Source organism: Monodon monoceros, unplaced genomic scaffold (genome assembly GCF_005190385.1).
Source record: "Monodon monoceros isolate NGI ecotype Baffin Bay Population unplaced genomic scaffold, NGI_Narwhal_1 Super_Scaffold_9, whole genome shotgun sequence".
Lineage (NCBI taxonomy): Eukaryota > Metazoa > Chordata > Mammalia > Artiodactyla > Monodontidae > Monodon > Monodon monoceros.
This window is the reverse complement of record NW_021703786.1, coordinates 34,991,123-35,014,679: the sequence shown is the minus strand read 5'-3', so window position 1 is coordinate 35,014,679 and position 23,557 is coordinate 34,991,123. Positions and strand designations below refer to the sequence as shown.

The 23,557-nt window shown below is 42.7% G+C and overlaps 1 protein-coding gene across 2 annotated transcripts in view; it reads left to right on the top strand.

The window, feature by feature from the left end:
- Window positions 1-23,557, top strand: part of MAP2K6 (mitogen-activated protein kinase kinase 6) — a 128,696-nt gene that overhangs the window by 102,645 nt on the left and 2,494 nt on the right. The window contains exons 7-12 of one of the 2 annotated variants that reach the window (XM_029212416.1): window positions 480-531; window positions 3,267-3,394; window positions 4,546-4,623; window positions 6,061-6,200; window positions 13,623-13,668; window positions 18,397-18,512. In XM_029212416.1, coding sequence (XP_029068249.1) covers window positions 480-531; window positions 3,267-3,394; window positions 4,546-4,623; window positions 6,061-6,200; window positions 13,623-13,668; window positions 18,397-18,474 — 522 coding nt within the window. In that variant the 3' untranslated portion in view covers window positions 18,475-18,512. Of the gene's footprint in view, window positions 1-479; window positions 532-3,266; window positions 3,395-4,545; window positions 4,624-6,060; window positions 6,201-13,622; window positions 13,669-18,396; window positions 18,754-23,557 lie in introns of those variants that run through there. The other variant, XM_029212415.1, reaches the window with a different exon arrangement.

Below are 23,557 nucleotides of genomic sequence, written 5' to 3'. Positions count from 1 at the left end.
CTGACTTGGTTGGGTAAACTCTCAGTTAAAGTGCCTCTAAGCAGTACATTCGTCTGTTATGACCACGTTCCTGGTGTCTCTGTCCTGATACTAGGTGATTTTGATTTTCATTTGTAGAGTTTTATATGTTTTCTTAGGATCAATAGGCAGAGGAGGAAGCAGGAGAAAATGAAATGAAGGGCTGCTCCCTTCATGGTTCCTGAGGCCCAGGAGGGTGGAGAGAAAAAATGCTGGAGGCCAAAATGAAAATCAAAATGTATGAGTGAGGCATCCTCTCTGCTATGGGGTATAGTCCTCTCTGGTGTGCGGAATCCAATTTGTATGACTTCCTGTGTATTTTCCTGGATAGGAACACCACTATCTGAGAAGATACTTCTCCTTGTGACCTTAAGCCAGGGAGGATAAACCTGGATATGCTTAACACTCAGTTTCTTTCCAGTGATGGGGGGAAACAAACCCACCTTGTGTTTCTCTTGCAGATTGTAAAAGCATTAGAACATTTACACAGTAAGCTCTCTGTCATTCATCGAGGTAAGTATCCATGGAGCTGCCTTGGCTGTTCCTTTTATCAATTTTATTTCTTTTACCTGAGTTTTATCTTTTTTTTTTTATTCCCCAGTGGATGGAATTGAGTCAGGCAAGAGAATGGAGGGGTTTTCCTTTGGGACTGGATAGCAAAATCATATACAAGTAGCTGTTCTTTAACTTGTCTGAGGGCGTCAGAAGACGTGGGCTTTATATTAAAACTTGAATATAAAATGCCTGTTACCAAGCAGAGCTGTGGTATTACCCATTGAGAACTTTAGAGAATAGGATAAAAATTCACCTAGTATTGGCCGTCACCCGAGAGCTTGTTAGAAAAGCAGAATCATGGGTCCCAAGACCAACTGAATCAGAATCTGCATTTTAACAAGATTCCCAGGTGATTCTTGTGCACATGAAAGTGGTATAAAGCACAGCCCTTTCAGACAGCAGGAGTCAGGATAAGATGAAAAAATTGGAAGATATGGCTCTTCCTCTTCTCCCTCCTTCCTTTTCTCCCTTCCTGTTATCTTTTCATCCATCCATCCATCCATCCATCCATCCTTTCTTCCATCTTTCTTCCATGCCTCCAACCATCCATATACCTTTTGCAATCACTGTCCAACATGTACACAGCACTATGTTTACACAGCACTATGTTTACACAGCACTATGTTTATACAGCACTATAATAGATGCCCTGACAGGTATCTGAGAAAAAAATATATTCTTATTCAAATTCTACATAGGGATTCTTGATAGGGAAATAAGACAAATACATAACAAACACCTGGCGAAAAAACCACATTAAAAATATGAATGTACCACATATGGAACTAGTAGAGGTAGAATACAAAACAAGAAAATGATTAGTACTGGGTGACCATAGTCAAGGAAAGCTTCTTGGAAGAGATATGTTTAATCAGGTCTCTGAAAAAATTTATGGCAAGTATTGATCGCTAATAGGGTATTGTGATTTGATAATTCTTACACTCTCTGAGCCTGAAAGTAATGTAAGATGCTTCAAAGAGTATTCCTATTATGACTGTTATTATTATTATTCATTGTTATGATTAAAAATGGGGAAAATAGGGAGGAAGAGAAAAAGAAGAAAGTGGGAAGGAATTCAGATAGGAAGAAGAATGTGGATTATCCACAAATGTGAAACTGAATTTTAAAGGCTTATTCCAAAATTATAAAATGTTTCACTCATAGTAGAGAATGTTTATAAAGTATAAAAAATAATAAAATGAAATTTGTATATCTGTTGTTTAAGGGAAAAATTATAAAGGATAGTCTTTAAAGTTTTTAGAATAACTTTCTTCTTTTGAGTACATGCCCTTCGGGAAAAGTGTCACTAGGGAAAAAGTTAACTGTAATTTCTAATTCCATTATCAAGACATAACAATGGTTCATCTCTTTGGGGAGTGCGTTATCTCTCTCGAGACTGAAGGATTCATTTAAGAACTGTAGAATGAAACTTCTTTATCCACATGTATACCCTGTGACCTGCCTCCTGGTCTGGAATATCTGGGTTTATGATGGGTTAACACCTTGTGACCTCTGACACACTTCCGGCAGAAGCATCCATGAAAACTGGCGGCTTTGATCGTATTTGGTGTATCGTTATGTCACAGTCTGCCTTTTCATTCCACTAAATGCGCAACAGGTCATCATGAACCGGGCTTGTAAAACACTATTTTACTGTCACAAGAACACTTAGCATGAGCTCTACCCTCATAACGAATTCTAAGGGGCACAATATAGAATTGTTCATTACAGGGGCAATGTTGTAACGGCTGATCTCTAGAACTTATTCATCTAACATAACAGAGATGATTGGCCCATGGGGCTAGGCGTTTAATTCAATCATCAATTTTTAAGTTCTTACTGCATGTATGAGGGCAACGAAGATGAGAAATTAGATAGAGGAAACAGTTTTTTCCATTGATGGATTCCCAATCCGACAAGAAGGACACAAGGTGAAATAGAACAGGGGTCCCCAACCCCTGGGCTTTGGACTGGTACCGGTCCGCGGCGCGTTAGGAACTGGGCCGCACAGCAGGAGGTGAGCGGCGGGCGAGCGAGTGAAGCTTAATCTGCCGCTCCCAGTCGCTCCCCGTTGCTCCCCACGGCTCCCCACCGCTCCCCATCGCTCGCATTACGGCCTGAACCATCCCCGCCCACCGCCAGCCCCCCCGTGGAAAAACTGTCTTCCACGAAACCGGTCCCTGGTGTCAAAAGGGTTGGGGACCGCTGAAATAGAAAGCAGATTACTAACCCAAGATCCAGCAGAACAAGAACTAATGACATTAGACTGAATGAACTAATGAAAAACATTTCTGTGACTACTCATTCTAAATACTGCTGAAATCATTTTATGGTCTATCTGCCACGTATATAAGAATGTCCTTTCTCTTTCTTCCAAGCTTTCCGTAATCCAAATCAACTTAGTAAATTCTACTTTTGTAAATTGAAATAAAACATTTGAAAATGATTAAGAAAAAGAAAATCAAGTTGACTTTTCCCCCTTTTCTCAGCTTTGATGTTTTTCTTTCTTTAAAAAATTTTTATTTTATGTTGGAGTAGAGTTGATTTACAATGTTGTATCACAGGGGTGGCGGTTACTTCTGCATTGGGTCTTGAGAAGAAAGTGAAGGGGAAGGAGGAAGGGAGGTTCCAGGGCCCCTGGTGGCAGAGGGATGCTACTACCACCCTGGGCTCCTGACTGTTCTTGCTTTCAGATGTCAAGCCTTCCAATGTGCTCATCAACACCCTGGGCCAGGTGAAGATGTGCGATTTTGGAATCAGCGGCTACCTTGTTGACTCCGTCGCTAAAACTATCGATGCAGGATGCAAACCGTACATGGCCGTAAGTACAGCAGCCGGGGGTGGCATCGAGAATGTAACTGCCTTCAAACCATGCCAGGAAATAGGAAAGGGACGGCCAGGGAGGGAAAACAGAGATGTGCCTAAGATGCAAGAAATATTCTGCATCTTCTTTTTTCTTAATATTTCCTGTCTGAAATACTGAATCCCTTCCTTCATATGTATCCTTTTAAAAAAAAAAAAAATCAGGTAAAGGGGACTTCCCCGGCAGTCCAGTGGTTAAGACTCCACACTTCCAATGCATGGGGTGTGGGTTTGATCCCTGGTTGGGGAACTAAGATCCCACATGCTGTTCGGTGTGGCCAAAAAAACACAACAAAACAAAAGACCTTACACAATATTATATGTCAACTATATCTCAATAAAACTGGAAAAATAAAATAAAATTTAAAACTATGCAATGGATTACGTTGCCTATGTTTCTACAAATCACTCTTTAAAAATATCAGGCAAAGAGGTATATTCTTTGAAAAAGCAGGTGGGTAATACACAGAGCCCACACAATTTTCCACACTGTGTTACAAGGGAATGCTGCCTTGTTTGTTGAGAACAGAACAGAAGAAAGAATTTAAATTCCCCAAACAAGTCAGTTAAGTGAGTCCTGAAGGAACCTCATAGCTATGGAGGTTCATTGTCTTTAGCAGAGACTCCCTTTAACTTAAGGGACTTCTACTGTAAATATTCTACTTGGAAATGAACCTGCTCTTAGAATTGAAAAGCTTTCTGTCCATGTTTAGCTAAAAGTTGTTGAGGTCTATTAACACCAGACAGTAGCCCAGCGACTCTGTTGACTCTTTTTACTGAGTTCTGGACCGCTGGTCTTTTAAACAAGGCAACTTCTAGGCTGACAAAGTAATTTTGTCATGTATATCATGTTCTTCATAAGGCAGAATTGAAATTGCTTTTGAACTGAGAGGGGACTTTGATCCATTACTGTCTCCAAGAAAAGACGTGTGGAGAATGAGGAAAATCCCATGGAGACGTTGTTATTTATTGTAGTTAGTGAGCCTCTTGGCCTGGGAGGTATGTTAACAGCTCACAGCAGCTCACTGGGCAGCTGGTGACCCTCTCAGCCCTGAGCCTTTATGGAGCCAGGAATGTCATCTCAGCTGTCTTTTTCTGTCTCCTTTCCAGCCCGAGAGAATAAACCCAGAGCTCAACCAGAAGGGATACAGCGTGAAGTCCGACATTTGGAGTCTGGGCATCACCATGGTAGTGTATGATAATCATCGTGGACCAGGGTGTTCGGGGCATGAAGTTGGAATGGGGTGAGCCTGGAGAACAAGAGGCAGGTGCCTGAGACGCCGGTCTGAGAGAGCAGGAGATTTGGAGCGACCATTGTTTGCAGTGTGGTGTAGCAGAAATACGGAACTGGGATTGGACAAAACACACTTCTCTTGATTCTACCTCCAAGTAGCTGTGTGCCCCTGATTCACTGATGGAATCACACAGGCTGTCTCACTGTCCTCATCTGTAAATGAGAGGGTCTGACTACCGTTCCGGATAGTTTTCTTTATGGTTTAAAATTAAATTATTCTAATCAAGGCATGCAGAAGCTTAAGCTACTCAAAGAGCGCTAATGTGTGTGGACCCTGATGGAGCTTTTTATTTCTTTTTCAATTTTTACTTTATGTCGGAGCATAGTTGATTAACAATGTTGTGTTAGTTTCACGTGTACAGCAAAGTGGTTCAGTTACACATGTATCTATTCTTATTCAAATTCTTTTCCCATTTAGGTTATTAGAGAATATTGAGCAGAGTTCCCTGTGCTGTACAGCAGGTCCTTGTTGGTTATGTTTTAAATATAGCAGTGTGTACATGTCAATCCCAAACTCCAAATCTATCCCCCGCCCAGACCCTGATAGAGCTTTGTTATCCAGGACATGGGCTCAGCTTCCCAGAACATGGTTATGACAGAAGTCTTGGCTGTTGAGTACAGGTAGAGCCCAAACTCACAGTAGCGCACAGGGTAATTTTCTCAGGCACAGGCCCAAAGGTGCACAGGGAGTGCGTGATGCGTAACTTAGCCGATTACGCACTTTCGGTGTGTCGCCGAGGTCTGCAATGACCCCTGGTGGTCCTGTTTCCTTCCCAGACACGGCAGCTGACTAAATCCTGTGCGTTACTTCACATCCCTGCCCAGAAAGCGCGTGCTCTTGTCCCAGCAAAGTGGCCTTCACTCAAGTCCAAACAAAGATCAGCCGTCTGGTCCTGGTTGTTTGCTTGTCTTTAGTTCTAGCGCGCTCCCAGCAGATGGCGGCAGATGTACAGCTCTGCAAGAGTCTTAGGGTGAGAATCACTGTTTAGACTCAACATTTGAAAACCTGGTCGCTTTACATCCCAAAGTTTCATACTGCTGGCTTACAATTTTATGAAGCGCCACACCGGGTTTTAGGCAGGACCCAGTTTTAAGTAGGCTTAAGTGGCTGTCTCCGGTACGACGTAATCTGCAAACCCCTAGCACTAGGACTTGGAGGAAAACTGCTAGAGAACAGGGCATTAGTTTTCCCCCTCCCGCCAGTTTACCTGATGGTCACCATCGTGCCTCCCTCTGGCTCTCCTGGAGCCAAGTGGATTCCCTAGCGGACCCCCTCTTTACCTAAGCACCCCGTGTAAGCTCCTGTCTCCTTGTGTCCCTCTCCCCTCTAGATCGAGCTGGCCATCCTCCGGTTTCCCTATGATTCGTGGGGAACTCCTTTTCAGCAGCTCAAACAGGTGGTGGAGGAGCCGTCGCCACAACTCCCCGCAGACAAGTTCTCCGAAGAGTTTGCTGACTTTACCTCACAGTGGTAAGACAGCCTGTCTCTCAGAGGCCAGCATGAAGAAACAAGAGGAGTTCTCATGACTTTCCCCCGTCGTTTTAATCCACGATGCATGCGTCCATCCCCAAAGCACTGACGGGCCTGTCCTTGCTGCTGAGCAACAAAGATGGCTCTGCCCCTCCCCCGCTGAGCTCAGAGCCAAGGAGGGCGTGTCCACAGTCAGTCATTCTAGTCCACACTGCAAGTCCAGACATGGAGACATGCACAGGGTATTTGGGGGACGCAGAGGAACAGCGCTGGGTTGAGCTTCTGGAGGAAATAAATGCTGGGCTGGGACCCTGTGAGGTACGTCCAAGCGAAAGGGAAATAGGGGAGGAAGAGGTATTCCAGGCAGAAGGGACACCGTGCATCATACCGCAAAAGGGAGAAACTCTTTTATGGGAATTTCAAGCCATGTGATGTTGACCGGAGCATAAAGAGGTGGGCGACCCACCGGAGGGTTAGGGATGAAAAGTAGGTATGACACAAAGAACCACCCTGGATAAGACGACAGAGGCTATTTTCAGAGCCTCCCTTAGGTACCTAGAAGTCTTACAAAGCAGTTCTAGTGTCTGTAGGCTGATTCTTACAGAACACTTGCTAACTTACGGACGTGCTTGCCCATAAGTGTACAGTGGACAGTACTGGGCGGCGGGGGGGGGGGGGGGGCTGAGAAGGGAAAATAAAAAAAGTTGGAAGGAACCGTGCTAATGCTGTAAACTTTGTTTTCATGGAAATTGAAAGTGGAATTGAGGAAACTTGGAGAGGGGATTGTTTTCTCCAGAAAATCTAGTGATTTCTGTCTGCGTAGGGAACATGATGCTTGGCATGCTTTGATACTAATGACCATCGCAAGTGATGCTGGAAAGAGGAGGCTGCGTTGGAGATGAGGTGGTTTATCCGGGCGCCTCCGGAGCAGATGAGACTTGGGGGAAGGGACTCAGAGGTGGCGAGAAGCCCAGCTGCGGTCCTTGGAGAAGGGCAGTCGGGCTGCTGGCTGCTAAGGGAGGGGCTGGTGTTCTGAAGGCTGCTGAGAGTCTGGCTTCCTCAAGGTTATCGTTCCTCGGCCTCCACGCCCTTTGGAAGAAGCCTTCTGAGTATGGCTTTTATCAGGAAACAGGATTAAGCCCAAGCAGCTGCCTATTGCTTATGAAACTAAGGCCCTTGGACTTTTCATCGGCTCTAAGCCCATGTCGCCCCGGGTACCTTTCCCGAAGGATATATGAGGCTGAGCTGCCACAGTTTGTTTCTGGGGTAGTTTTGGCTGAATGGCCAGAGAGGGCTGTAGGACAGTGTGCTGCTGGGTCCTCCTAATACGTGCATCCTCTGGGCTCTGGGGATGCATCCTCCTCTCTGCTCTCCTTGCCTGAGTATGCAAGGAGTGGTGGTACACCTGCCAGGCTGAGATGGCTTCCGGCTTTTGCCTTCTGGTTTTGAGAACTTGGTTTTTGGTTTTGATTTTTGTTTTCCTTACCCTCAAATGTTTAAAGGTCACCTAGGAAATGGACTGAGGCATCTTTGACAGTTCACACCGACAGTTCTCCAGAAGGGTGACAGTGGAGAAGGAGCTTCTGTAAGGAAGCCTTTTCAAGCTCTGCACTATGTAAGCTTTCTCCCACCTGGCCCCCTTTCCCAAGACTCTGGGAACTTCAGGAAGCCTTGCTAAGAGCAAGGCTGGTGTGAAAGGTCTGAGAAAGCCACGCTGCCTGTTGTGAACCAGCGGTTTAATCCGACAGTTCTCAACTCCGGCTGCTCGTTTCTAAGATGTGCCGTCACCTAGGCCTCGGCCTCAGAGACTTTGATCTAATTGGCCTGGGGAGCGTCCTGAATAACAGTCCTGTTCAAATGTTCTCAAATCCTTCTACTCTAGGGCTGCGGTGAGAACCCATGATTCACATCTATGCTCTAGAGACCCGTTATTAATTTCTTCCTATTCAGAAAGCTCCTTTTCATCTGCAATTTACTGAAAAATCGTTGGATGACTTTTTCTTTTACCAGTTTTCTTCTCCTACTTAGAACTTCCCCTAAAGAGTCAGAGTGTTAAAGCTTTTTACAGATATCTTAAAAATGAAAGCTTTGGAAAAAATACATGTTTTCTAACTTTAGCGCACGCACACGTTTGTGGAAGGTGCAGACACCTGTGCTACTGCTGTTCATGTAGCAGCCGCCCTGGCCGGCCCTCCCCGCCACACAGCATAAGAGTGTCCTCATGGCCACCCCTCTGAGGTCTCTGTTTCCCTCTCGTTTTCTCTCATTTTTAGTCCCAGCTACTGTGGTTCATTAATTTAAAATTTTTGAGCCATAGACATTTTCCAGCTTTCTCGGAATTGTTAATTCCGTTAATAACTGTTGATTCCTTGTCATTTCATTTGCACTCAAGTCATCCAGTCTAGCTTGTTTATGGGCTTATTTAAAAAATAATAATAATAATAATTGAAACAAAACTCAAATCGCTTTAACTTTGAAGTTGTCAAAGAATAAATTCTTCCTCAGACTTTTGAGTGTGGTAGCTCCCGTAGAATCTGATACCTAAGATCAATTGTGTAAAATAGTCATTTTTGTTGGTATGAGAATTGAGAAGTTGAAGGGGAGCATTAATTCTGAATTTTATGAGCATTCCTACTTATCCTCAGTCGGAGTTTTTAAGAGTCCCAGGCTCTCCTGTTTCAGATGCCAGGTGCCTCGTTCTTTGCCTACCGTAAACCACCAATATATTTTCTTTGATACCCCCTTAGTGTGAACATTGTTTTGAAGTCAGCTGAGTTGGGAAAGTTGTCTAATACTTCAAAAAAGAGTATTGATTTTTTGGGGGATTTTATGAATGGCTTAGATATTTATGGAGGCAATTTTACTTTTCACATGTATTAGCATACAGATACACACCTGCCCACAATAGCAGTCTAGGTATTCACTTGTTTTATTACTGACAGTTTTAAGTTTGATTTGGGGCTGGGTGGAAAGAATGGAAAAATGATCATTACCTATAAAACACCTCTTTTATTTCTTGATGAAAGAAAGATGTAGCCTATGAGTGTTATCTCCCTTTTATACCTGGTTCCTCCATTTTCCTGTGTATTTTTGAGGCACACCTTCATGAAAGGACCCCTTTTTGAGTGACCTCTGTGTATTTTTATGATATAGTCAGGCTATGATCCTTCAGGACTTCTCAAAAAGCCCAACTCTTTGTGGAAAGTGGGGAAGAAGGACTACAGATTTGGACAGCGAAAAACTTAATCTCAAATTTTGGGAAAGATGCATCTGTGTCTTTATTTCCTACGTCTGTCTTTGGGTTAAATGTAGAACAAGAAGAAAAAGGGTGCATTACTCACGGCTTAGGTGGCCTGTCAGGGTATCTGTGACCTTCCGTGGGAAGCGTCCACCATAAGCATCTGATGGCATCGCAGCCGCGCACCTTCATCCAGGGCATCAGCTTGGTAGTCACTCTCCTCTGGTCACTGCTGGTCAGTTGACAGTAAAGTGCAGTTTGAGGGGTGGAGTAGAGGCACTTACTGGCTATCACTGTCATATCCAAAGTTATGATATGATAGAGCCCAGAGATCCGGCTGGTATCTTTCTTTTGTAGCAGCATCAGAGAAACGTTATCCTCTGAGTTGGGGTAAGGGTTGCGGGGAGGAGAGAAAAGAAAAGAAAAGAAAGTTAAGGCGTTTACTCCTTATGAACTTGAAGAAAACAACAACAGCAACGATACCTTACAAACCCCTCCTTTCTGTACTGATTTTGAAACAGGACCAGCGAATGACATGTTCTTCCTCTTTTTTCCCTACACTTGGCTTTCTTATCTTAGGGCTTTTGAAGAGTTCCTGGAGCCAGGGAGGCTCACCATCTAGGCCTTGTTTGGGGATTCACGGTAGAGAAATCAAATAGAAAAGCCTTACATTCTAGTCCTACAGAAGGTTTCACAACTGACTTTCTCCAGCAAATGGAATCTTGGCAGGCTTAGAGCTTTTCACCATAACTTCTTTCGATAGGTTATAGGTGTGGGGACTGAGGGAAGGTCATTGGGGACCAGCTCTGCGAAGGGCCCAAACAGCTTGACTTCCTTCTTGCTGTGCCTTTAGGCCTATTTAAGAGCTCAGCGCCCAGTCCACCAGCCCGATGTCCATCGGAGACGGTTAGAGGCCCACCCAGATGTCGATACTGTGTGAACTAGTACAAAAGAGACACAAACAAATATAGCTCCTGACTTGTTCAGGAAGGACAGTAAAAAGAGGCCCTGGATATTTATTTAGCTTATGACCAATGTACGGCTCGGGAGGCGCATTGTGTGTTTATTCTGTGGACGCACCAAAGAGCCCTTCTTGGAAACAGTCAGGGGGAATTCAAATAGGCAGAAATCCTCTGGTCAGCACAAACTCGAAGCTAGCAATGCTCAAGGCGGCATAAAGCTGTTTTTTAGTGTCAGCTACGGTCAGGAGTGTGTGTTGTGGCATTTGGAAGAGCAATTAGGGCAGTTAGCTAATTGCACGCTTGAAAATGACAAGCCACTTGAAAATCAAAAGTCTGACTCAAATCCAAAAAGAAATTGGTGTAGCTTTGAACTCCACAGTTGTTATTTTGTACTGAATTTCAAGCACTTCCTATTAAACATGGAAAACTTGCTTTTTTTCCTATAACCTTATCCTGAGTATTTTGCTATTCTTAGCCCATGTTTTGAAGTGTTCTTGATTTAAAAGATGGAGAGAATGGGTTATATCAGTTATATTAATTCAGTAAACAGCCTTGGTTTGCTGTGTAAATATTTTCCAACAGTACTCTGCAGTAGTGCTTGTGGTACATTCTGAGATTTCTAATCAGAGGCCGTAGGTCAAGAAATAGTCTATTGACAGCGATCTCTGAGGTTTCAGGAATTCTTAGCGCTTTATGACGGTCAACTTGGGGTATTTTCCCTACATTTCCTTTATACAAAAAAATCTGGAGAAATTTTCATAAACTTCCACAAGTGAAAAGATAGGACGTCCTGACTTAAAATGACCTCTCCTTAAAAAAATAAGTATTTGATTTCTTCTACGTGATGAGAAGAGAGAGTATCATTTCATTATGTACTAAATAGGTCAAAACTCAGCTATACCGCAAAGAACTCAGGTTGGTGAAAGAGGGCGTTGTTCGTTTGAATCATCTGAGAGGCAAGCTTTTCTTTCCATCATTTCCTTGGTTCAGGGCTGACCAGTGAGAGGTGGGAATGGAAAGCTGGGATGTGGTCTTCAAGGAGACTTTTTCAGAGTCTGTGTAGATTTAGGGTTTGACGCTTGATTAATGGTCCATCTAAATAGGACACTTGAAAGCGACCACTTGACTACTGAGTGTGGATTTAACGTTGCATGTGTGCTTTTCCTTACTGATTTTAGGAGGATAAATTGTTCAGATTATAGAGAAGACTTTGTGCTTCTTGATTCGATTTGAACAATAGCCGAAATTCAAGGCTTTTGTACATTAGTCTGTTTGCTTTTTTTCCTAGGGTCTCTGTGCAAGTCAGCCACGCACCTGGGATCACATTTCTTCCGTGTTTCTTTCTAGATGAACTAGCTCTTGAACTTAGAAAGACTTCTGTTTCCTGGGGTGGAAGGCAGGGAGGGGAGGTAGACATGAGGATATGCCCAAAAGAGAGATGAACCAGCTGGAGATGACTGTAAGCCAACTTCATTTCAGAGAAGGAGCTAGAGGGGGCAGTGAGGAGGAATGCCCTAGGACACATAGCCCAGGGTTTCCCGACCTCGGCACTAGTGACATTTTGGACTGGATCATTCTTTATCGTTGGGTGTCCTTAGCAGCATCCTTGGCCTCTTCCTATTAGTACCAATAACCGCCCCCCCCCCCCACCAGCTACATCAACCAGAAGTGCCTCCAGACATGGCCGAAAGTCCCCTGGAGGGCAAAACCACCTGCAGTTGAGAACCACCAACAGAGCCTTTTAGAATCTCAGGATATAGGTGCACATGGCGTCATCAGTGGGAGCTACAATGTCTCCTTCATTTCACTCAGGCACATCTTCCCATGTCAACCCAGCTGTGACAGTCGATAAGTCCTCTTTCTAATTCGATCTTATTTTTATCCTCAGTTGAGATGAAACTTTCTCTCTTAGGTTGTCTGGGCTGTGAGGTCACTAGGGTCCTAGATCTGCCCTCAGTTCCAGGTTGAAACTTCTGTCCTCACATCTACCTGTGCCCTGTCTCAGGTTCCCTGGCTTCTACCCACAGCATTGCCTGGAGTCAACGGGTAGGCTGCTTTAAGTTGTTCTGGTTCAAAGGCTTCCCTTTTTTTTTTTTTCATTTTGTGTTGTTTTAAACCATAGTTTTTCCAAGCATCTCAGCTGTTTCACTCTCTGGTTCTGTATCTGGCCCTCCCCTCAATTGTTAGCCTCTGTGGGTGGAACAGAGCTCATGTCACACATACTAGGTCTCATTTTCTCTAAATGATCCATTAGCACGAACCCCAGCCACCCAATAACCAGTCATCTTTTTGGTTCCTTCAACGCCAGGCAAACCTCCTTTCCATCCACGTATGATCTTCTGGCCCAGGGTACAGGAGTCTGTAGGTTGCCTTGCGAATCATACTTTTCAAAATCATTCTTTTCTCCATTCTGTAACCTGGGATTCCAACTCCAAATAAACTGCTTCTTTTTTTTTTTTTCCATTTTAAGGCTGCGGGTGGATAAAGGGGTGGGTCAAGAACAAGGGTGAGGGGTTGGTCTCTTCATACTGCAGTTTTATTACTATTGCCTCCAGTATCAAATGTGATTAAGATGTCTGTGTGTACAGACAGCTGAATGAATGGGAGCCGCTTGACAGTAGTGTATGACCACCAAGTACTGATATTTCTAAGAAGAATAACTGCTAAGTCCTTGGCTGCGTGTGCTCTTTCCTCAGCCAAGAGGTCGTAAACCAGCAGCGTGACCTTAGACATTTGTGTGTATTGCTTCTCTCTCAAGCAGGTTCAGCAGGGAGTAGATAAAAGCAAATTATGCATGCAAGGGGCCAGAGGCAAAGAGAACGAGGTACTGAAGATAGTGAGGAGATAATGCATGTTATATAAGAAATACCTGCCAATTTCTTTGCAAGTGGGGGTGGATTAAATGCTGTTTTGAAGGAAAGGAGACATGTATTTTGATATATAATAAAAGTTGGTTTTTATGTCATTGGTAAAGTGTCGTAAGTAAACACACACACACACACACACACACACACTCTTATTCTTCCCATTAAGGTACACCCAGAGTGATTTAAAACGTAACTGGTAAGACTAACTAAAGAGGAAAGTCAAGAAGGGAGATTTATGTTTTCAGTACATTTTTAAAGGTGGTTCTGTTTAGTCTTCCACAGGTTCTGAAATCCTAGTCTAGTGAAAATACAGATGGTTTCTAGATTTTAATGTGATCTTCTTTTTTTCTTTAAGCTTGAAGAAGAATTCCAAAGAGAGGCCAACATATCCAGAGCTTATGGTGAGTGTTGTTAGTGGTGTAAATGTGTCCAGACTAACAGCGAGTACAGGGAAAATGACTGACACCTAAATTATAATCAAACAGCTGTATTGGGAGTGCTGATTCACTGAGACATTGGTAAGTGAGGTTAAACTAAGGAAAAAAGAGCTGAGGCTTTCGTGTGCCCTATACTCATCCTTAGTATAACCGGGCTGTGTCACCAGCCTTAGCAATTTTTTACATGATAATAAAACCTGTCATCGTATAGACCAAATTATGTCTGTGAAATTTATATTTTCAAATTTTAAAGACATTAGGAGTCACCAAGGAACACAAATAGAAGGAAACCATAATTTAAAGGATTTCAATAATGAGAGAAACTTAAGTGCTACATGATTGATCAATTTTTGATCAATGAAGGAAATGAAATCACTATCTTGAAGAGATATCTGCACCCCCATGTTCATTGCAGCAGTATTTATAACAGCCAAGACGTGGAAACAATCTAAGTGCCCAATGATGTATGAACAGATAAAGAAAAAAAAAAATATATATATATATACACACACACACAATGGAATATTATTCAAGCATTAAAAAAGGAAATCCTGCCACTTACGACAACACGGGTGAAGCCTGAGGACATTATTCTAAGTGAAATAAGTCAGACAGAAAAAAACAAATACTGTATGATCTAACTTAAATGTGGAATCTTAAAAAAATTGAACTTAAAGAAACAGAGAGTAGATTGGTGGTTGCCAGGGGTGGGTGGGTTGGGGGACTGGATAAAGGTGGTTAAAGAATACAGATTTCTATTTACAAGATGAATAAGTTCTGGGGGTAGAATATATAGCATGGGGACTAGAGTTGACAACAATGTATTTATTACATATATTCGAAAGTTGCCAGGAAAGTAGAAAGCATATCTGGTTAGTCACAGCTTATCACGTGGATTTTTAGTTCTGTTGGTTAAGCGTGGATTTAAGTCTGAACCATGCATCGACTGTGTGACTGTGAAAGAGTTCTGGGAAGAGTCTGACAAGAGACAGGGCACCCTTCTTGGGCTTCTTTGTCCTCTTTAAAAAGGCAGCCCCTGGGACTCAGCATTCAACGAAGCTTTATTCAACTAATACCCACAATTGAGGCAGAAAAGGAGATGAGTAATGCTTGAAAAAGTCTTAGCATACTGCCTGTTTGGATTAAATATTTCCTCTCTGATTATGTTTATAATAGCCAGTCAGGGGCCTTTTCAACCCTGGCTGCTCTTTTCTGGTATTCTTCTGCAACCCCCAGAGTATTTTAAAATTAATGTCACATAAAGGGCAATAGGCATAGAGCGATTCCTGTGGAGTCCTATGGAGCCTGTACTCCTATTGTAAAGTTGCCTTGCTTGTCAGTCTTTTTAGATACAGGAATATTTTCTGTATATGTCTGGTGATTTAAAATGCATGACATTTTTTTCCCCCTTCCAAGTGACTTCTTATCAGAGGTTTCAATGGAACACCCTTGAGAAAAAATGCTGAGTCCTAGCTTAATATCCATTGGTAGCTGACGCTGAATTCTACTTTTCCAATTTATTCTAACACTATGGTCTATTATGGTCTACATATTAATGTTGTAAGATAGTGTGGGTCTCCCCCCCCCCCCCCCCCCCCCGCCTTTTATGGCATTCATCTTTGTGGTCCTGGAAACGGACTTGACTTTTAAGGCCATAACTGCTCCTTGCTTTTCTGTGGAATTGAGGTTTTTCAATGGAAAATCTGAGTCCAAACTCTTTGACTGTAGCTTTGGGAAAACACATGCTGAGAGGCTATTGTTTAGGTTGTGGGAGTTGGTGAAGAGGTAGAAAGGAAAAAAAACTCCTCTTTTCCAGGTGAAGAACAGTATAATTAAGGCCCCAACCCAGACATGTGCCTCTTATAGGAATTCCATATATTTTGCCCTGTTTGGCTTGAGAAGTGGACATGCTTTAAGATCATTTCATTTGCTTATTCTCTCAAATGTCCATGGGGGGACATGACTCGGTAGGAATTGTTCTTCTGGGGTAGGGGACTAGCCAGGGTTTTTGTCAAGGATTAGACAGTAAATATTTTAGGCTTTGTGGGCTGTCACAACAACTTGACTCTGCTGTTTCGGTGTGAGAGCCGCCATATTCAATAGGTAAACAAAAGGGTGTGGCTGCGTTCCAATAAAACTTTATTTCAGAAATAGGCAGTGAGCCAGACATGGCCGCTGGTCCATCAATTGCTGACCCCTGTCCTAGATGATAACCACGAGAAATGAAAACCAGGTGACTGCCCAGTGAGGTGATTATGTTCCCTGAATGTCCCGGGAAGTCCTAGATTGAATCACAGTGTTAAACGGGGATGACCGAACACAGAGAAAACCACCGTCTTGAGGGATGAGGTGTCTGCAGGGGATCTGGAGACTCTTGGTGATGGCAGCGATGCTCCCGGCAGTACGTTCAAGTCCTCCCTTCCTGTACCTGGCCCCTCTTTGGAGAACCTCAGCCTGGGCCTATCGCCTGGGGATGATTCCATGGTGCCCCTTCGCTGTCTCCTGGTTGCTGTCCTTGCTATTCTTAGCTGATTGCTTATAGAAGGGACTGGTTCCCTCCCAACCTTTTACAGCCTCAAAACCCGCACAAGAAGACGAGCCACACTTTCCATTTTCGCATGCCCGCCTGCTTTCCCCTGCCCCTGCCCTCTGGCTCTCACAGCATTTTCCCAGCCTGAGAATAAGCTGAAAGATGCCTGAGGATTTTTTGTTTTTTAAGGCTCCAGGTCAGGTTATTGAATTCAATCACAGACCCGGGCTACGTACACTGAGCTAAGAACCACCAGCAGAACCAGAGGTAGGACAGGACTGGCAGGCACTGAAAGCAGTCGCTGAGACAATCCAAGGCTTGACGTGTCCTGTTTTGATAGCAAAAAGCTTTAAAGGACATAAAATGATCTCTAAGTGTCAAGATGATGTGGGAAAGCTAATAAGCATGATGGTAAAACACTTGGTAAGTGTGCTGTGTAAGTGGTTAGTAATCAAAAGTAATGCTTCTATTTATTTATCCAAGGAGCTCAAGAGGAAGGGCCCAGCACCTAGAGCTTCAGTTAGTCCCATGGATATGAAACTCTGGAGCAGCACCCAACCTGTATCTTCAGATGGGCAAAGGCAGAAAACCTCTTTTTTTTTCAGTCATGATACTTAATGGTGATCACCTACCTTCTTTGGGGCTTTATTTCTTTGTTCCTTTCCCATTTGCATTGTTTTCTAAAACTTCCACGGGTGGGCATTCAGTTTCCCACAGGGCTGACTCATCCAGCCCTCTGCTGTCAGGTTTAAAACAAATATAATTAGAAAACCTACAGCTAGGCAACATGAAAGTTGTAAACTAAAATCCTCAAAGTCAGGGGAAACCGAGTGAGTCATCCGCATGTCTGCGTGCAAAAACGCTCATATTTAGCTATTCAACTAGTCCTTGAGAACAATGCCCCCAGACAAGCAGGGAGAGGGCCCTCCTAGCTCGGGGGCATGTGGCACTAGGTTCTACCTGAAGGAACTGTCCTTTTTGGTTTGTTCGGTTGGTTCTGTTTCCACTGGGAGACTGTGGATCATGAGCTGACGTGTCTACTAACTAGAGGTGTAAGGTTCCAGTGTGACGGCCAGGCACTTCCTGTAACAAAATTGAGCAATTTGGGGAGGACTGCCCTGCTGCAGAGCAAATGGCTTCTTTTCCTTCAGAATTGTTTTGAAACGTGTGGCTTCCTGTATTGGACCGTGCTTATTCCCCCAGCAAAGAACAAGACTTGGTGTAAAGTTTACTTAATCGGAGCTGCATGAATAGAGACCATTTTTTTGCTTTTCAGTTTTTAAATTCCAAGTTGAATTTTCTCTGCCCATACCTCGAGTTGGGCAGGCTACATTATTTTCCAAATGGATCAAATCATCATGGAGAGACATATGTATCACTTGTAGATGTGGCTTAAAAAGTAGCATTGTTAACTGTCTCAGTCCAAACCACCTCTCCTGGTATTTTAAAAATTGGTTTCTCACTCTGCCACCCATTTCTTGAGAACTGAAATGTACATAAGCCTCTGAAATTTCTAATTATTTTACTACTGTATCTGTCTAAAAATTACTTTGTAAGGGACAGGGTTATTTGTAAATCGGAGCCTTGGACCATCTTTGCTATTCCTTGTATTTTACCAGGGATGGATGTGTATAGCTAGTTACGTGTGTGTATTTTAAAGCAGTGGATACACTGTCATGGAAATATATACCAAAATGGGAGGAGCAGCAGCTAAGCAATATCTTTAAAAAGTCTGCACAGGGGAGGGCGGGATGAACTGGGAGATTCGGTTTGACATAAACACACTACCATGTGTAAAATACACAGCTAGTGGGAAGCTGCTGTAGAGCACAGCGAGCTCAGCTCCGTGCTCTGTGATGACCTAGAAGGGTGGGATTGGGAGGGGGGAGGTCCAAGAGGGAGGGGATATATGTATACATAGAGCTGATTCACTTCACTGTACAGCAGAACCTAACACAACATTGTAAAGCAATTATTCTCCAATTAAAAAAAGAAAGTTAGCATCACTAAATGTGTACTTGGTTTGGGAGGGGGTAGGAAGAGTCCAGTTTAGCCCTGATAGGGGTACTTAATTTGTTGACTAACCAGATCTGTTAACTTGGTAATCTCATGCATTGTCAGTGACAGGTATTAATATCAGGTATTTTTCTTTTCTCTACCAGCAACATCCATTTTTCACCCTACACGAATCCAAAGCGACAGACGTGGCATCTTTTGTAAAATCGATTCTTGGAGACTAAAAACAATGGACTCCATCAGTTGACCCTCCTGTGGATTGGTGGGTTTAACGGGGTGAAGCAAGTTCACTAAAGCGCCAATAGAAACTCATCTTTGAGATAATTTAACCCTGCCTCTCAGAAGGTTTTTTTCTCCCCATTTCTTTTTTTTTTTTTTCCCCTCCAAAGGGGGCCTTGGAATCTATAGTATAGAATGAACTGTCTAGATGGAAGAAATATGATAAAGGCTTAGGACTTAAAAAAGGTGATTAAATATTTAATGATGTATCATATGAGTCCTTAGGCTTTTCAGACTTCTCTTGTTCTTTACAAAATGAATGCATTGGCCCTGGTAAAAAGGTGCTACAGTGGTGATGAAATTGTAAGTAGATCTGTGGTTTGTCCCACTTATTATTTTAATATTTATGTTTAAGCGCTTGGTTGAAAAGATTCCATTTTATGCAAGGAGGGAGAGACAAAAGACAAGATTGGGTTGGCAGTATTTATAGGCTTTTTCATTTTTTAAGTTCAGTCGTGTCTGTGGTCCAGAAGAAGTTATTTAATGTGCATCTTTAAGAGTATTATAAAAGTATCCACCAGGAGCTCTTGTGAAGTATCTGTCCCAGCTGTTGTGGCTGCTGCCGTGTTCCTAAATTTCTGCTCCATCCTGGGGAATAACCACATTTTCTGGTGAAGTGGCAAGGTATCCTGGTCATACTCTTTTCCCAATTTTGGAAAACATAAAATCACTTTTATCACAGCTCAAAGAGTCACAGATTTGGTTCTCTTGATATTTGTGTTACACTATTAATGGAATGTGATTTGTGATGTGATTTTCTATCATCTGTCTATCCTTCTACACGTGCGCACGCATGTGTATGTTTGTATTTGATGTCACAAATTCTGCCAAATGGCTCTTATAAATAACGTCTAATATCTATAAATACCATCTAAGGAGGACGTTTGTCAGTCCTAAGGGGAAATACGTCATACCACACAGAGAATCAGTGCCTTCCTCTGCTTTTCCCCCTCCTACGATGTATAAGCCCCAAGGATTGCCTTTGTTGTTACTGTACTCTTGCTTTTTTTTTGGTTTCGTTTTCTGTTCAATGAAGAAGCCTTACTATAAATGCAAGGGCTGCAGTAGAAGAAAATTAAAGGCAGTGAGTCGTTCTCTGATAAGGTGAGAAGATAATGGGAAGGGTTGAATGAATTCCTGGAAATAGAGGCCACATTTCCACAGGCCGAGTTCAAGGCACGTCCTTCTTCAGCAGTGGATCGTTCCACGGTGGGAGGCCAGCTCCATGGTGGACTCCTAACAGGCGGACGAGGCAACAAAAGCTCTTTCTCATGGCCAGATACACCCACGGGTTCTCTGATCTGGGGCTTGAGGTTCCTCAAAGGTCAAAGAGTGAAGTGGTTCACAGGGAAAATACGACTGAGAACCACCAGGAAAACACTGTGTTAGTACAAAGGCACTCTTGCAGCACAAGGGCAGAGAATTTTTATTAAAAGAAAAAAGAACACACTCTGTTCCTTTCTTTGCCTCAAATTCACAAATATGGAGAAAAGACTGCTCCCTTGAATACTCCGCTTTTTCCCCTTTTAGATTGTGAAGTGCAATCCTATCTTTTTCTCTCTTTGCATGTTTCCCTTGTTCTTGGCATCCAGCTCATGCCCAGAGAGGGTATGGCTCGTCCATACACTTCTTCATCTTCAGTTCCAAGACATACCTGTTTGATAAACATCAAATTCATCTGCTTTGATGCTACCCCGGTCTTCATCTTTCTCCAGCCAGAAAAAAGGGTATTATCCCAGTTATTATTGCCATTCACTTTCCTACCCTTCTTTCTAAATCTGGAAGTTACTCTCTTTGAGACCCAGAGAAAAAAATCAAAACTGTATTCATTCATCTTCTGAGAAAAGAAAGTAGCAGAAAAATATCTGAGGCCATTTCATGACAGTTTTTGGTGAAATATGTAAAGCAAGACATCTATCTGGTCTGGGTCAGATTACTCTTACCTCTCGTTCAGTGTGATTTCTACTTTGAAATTTTCTTAACTAACTGTGTGTCTCATGTGTACCCATCTCCAGTCTGTGAGCCCGGGGCCTGGAATCCCAAAACAAGTACACCCGGGGAGAGGGGTTAGTCAATGGTTCTCAACCCTGGTGTACACTGGCATCACTGGGAGCTTGTGAATGCTGTTAATGCCAAGGCCCCAGAGAGAGTCTCACTTAACTGGTCAGGGTAGGACCTGGGAGCAGGCAGTTTTCACAGGCCACTACTGTGATTCTGATGTGCAGCAAGGTTGACAGCATGGTCTACTACCCCCTAAGGAGACAGATGGAATACTGATTTGAAATTTGGGATACCTTTTCCCCATAGAAACGATGTTCTACATGGTGATTAGGTATCTTACATACTAAAGTAGAATGGCCTGATAGCCTTACAAGTCTAAAGTTTAGGATTTTTTTTAGAACTGTGTTATAAGTTCTAAACAACTAATTTTAAAATAAATATAGAGATGCATAAACTATATTTAAGTTGATGTAAGTTGGGAGTCTCCTGTACATACGTACATACGTGTGTGTGTGTGTGTGTGTGTGTGTGTGTGTGTGTGTGTGTGTAGAGAGAGAGAGAGAAGAAATCCCTGTCCAGGGATGATACTCAAAATATTTCATGTGCTACCAGCATGGACCATCTGAATATTAGCCTTGCCTATAATTATCAACGTATCAGAAAGTCAATATATCTCTATAAAAGAGATCATGCTCTTTTTTCCACAAATGTATTTGATTTGGTGTGATATAATTACCCACATTATATATTGTCTTTATGTTGATAAAAATACCCATTTCTCTATATGTTGTTGGCTTCAGAGGTATGCCAGAAAAGCAATGTGAATGACTTTTAGGACAATTGCCGTTTACGTGCGTGTATCAGTAAGGATTGCCCTTCAGAGGAAACACTTTCAGGATTATTTATGTGAATAATGCTACTAAATATCTTGGCCACTTCTCTTTCAGAAAAGGCTTCAGAATCCACTTCCTCCCCCATACGTGTTACATGTAGAATCATCATTTTATAATTATTCCTTAGTTGTTTGTTTGTTTTTACAAAAATCCTTACCAGGTATTTTCCTCTCTGTTTTACCCACCTTGTGTATCAGACTTAGCACCAAGCTGTGCTTGGCAACTTCTAGAAGTCAAATTTGCCCTCAGAGCTGGAGTTTCACCATTGACAACTTTTAAATGTCTTTTTAGAAGACCATGCATTGGCTCTGAAGATAATTTCAAATGTAGATTTCTCAAAAAAGCACGTGCTCGTTTTTAAGCAAAGTCAACCTCCCCGGAGTAAGTGTAGAGCCTCCCCAGTGGTGACTAAAGGGGAAGGAAATCACACAGATGTGTGTACGTCATGATGAAATATCAGAGAGACCCCAGTTTCCCAGCTGGCTACTTCTATCAGCCCCGATGTGGAAGAACCGGCCGTTCTTCCAGTGTCTGTGTTTGGTCACACTGATGTAATCAGAACAAATTGGTTACATACACCGCTTCTCTCTTGCTTACACAGTCTGAGATGGAAAATGAGTATGTGTGTGTACAGCTCAGAACTGTCTGTCTTTTACCGTGCTTGTATACCCTCCAAGCCTAACCCAAAAATGTATATGCCAGAGATTCCCAAACACCCTCTGTTCAGGGTGCCATTGATTGTCTTAGTAACTTCTTCCACGGTGCCCTAGGCCAAAAGAAATACTTAATAGTTCCATTTATTAAGTCGTTAGGTCCACAAAACTTTTTTTTTCTTCATGTTAAAACAGTTTATTAAACTAGCAAGGAGAAGTCGGTAATTGAAATGACAATAAACAGTACCATTTACAGGAGCATCAAAAACCTCAAAATGCTTAGGGACAGATTTAGCAAAATAGACACAACACCTGAACAGTGAAAACTATACAATGCTTCAGAGAGAAATGAAGGAGACCTGAATAAATGGGACGAAATATTGTGTTCCTGCGTTGGAAGACATTGTTTTCATATCAGTTCTTTCCAAATTGATTTATAGAATCAACGCACTCTCAATAAAAATTCCAGCAGGTTTGAAAAATATATAAATTGACAAGTTGATTCTAAAATTTATATAGAAGCACAAAAGATCCGTAATAGCTCAAACAGTTCTGAAGTAAAAGAGCAAAGTTGGAGGACTTACACAGTTGTCCCTGGTACCCTTGGGGGACTGGTTCCAGGACACCCCATGGGTACCAAAATCCATGGATGCTCAATTCCGTTTTATAAAATGGTATAATATTGGCATATAACCTGTGCACATCCTCCCATACGAGGTCTACACAACTTAATTGTAGTAGTTTGCAGGATGTCCTACAGATGCCGCTGTGGTTCCCTTGAAAAGTTATGATATCTTGTGTCCCTAGGAGTTTTCTGTGGAGTCTCAGGGTGTCTCAGCACACAGTTTGGGAACCACAGGTGTATGGTTTTTTTTGTTCTGTCTGCAGTTCGTGACCCTGAAAACGCAACTCTTGGTTACTCAGTCCTCTGTACGACTTCACTTTTGTGTCTCATTATTGTTGCTGCTTGCCTCTCATTGATTAGGTTTTTAATTGAGGCCCTACCCTTCTTTGCTGTTCGTCAGCCCTGCGACCCTGATGTCATGGTCTAGAAAGTGAAACATTCCTTTGCCCCAGCACTGGAGGAGGTCAGCCTTGAGGCTAAAGAGGCACTGTTTTCTGCTAATGCAGTTGATTTAGTGTCTTTGAAACAGAATCACAAAGGAGGCAGAGAGGGGCGAATGTTTTTGCAGTTTAACTCTAAAAATGCTTTTGTTGACCAAGAGGCTTCACCAGCTCTGCTCAGGGAAACTACTCTGTTTCTCCCAAAGGTGTCGAACAAAACACTTTATCTTTGGCCTGAAAGTGCAGTGGATACCTACTTCTTGACTTCCCAACCCCAATGCTTTTTTAGCTATGTAACGCCCTCTGACCTTGAAGGATTCTTATTTTCATAAAATTCATTGGAGCTGGTGGTCAGATCTAGTAAAATGAATTAAACCTCTACTGTGCTGGGGATTTTGCCTTCTTAATGTCTATGA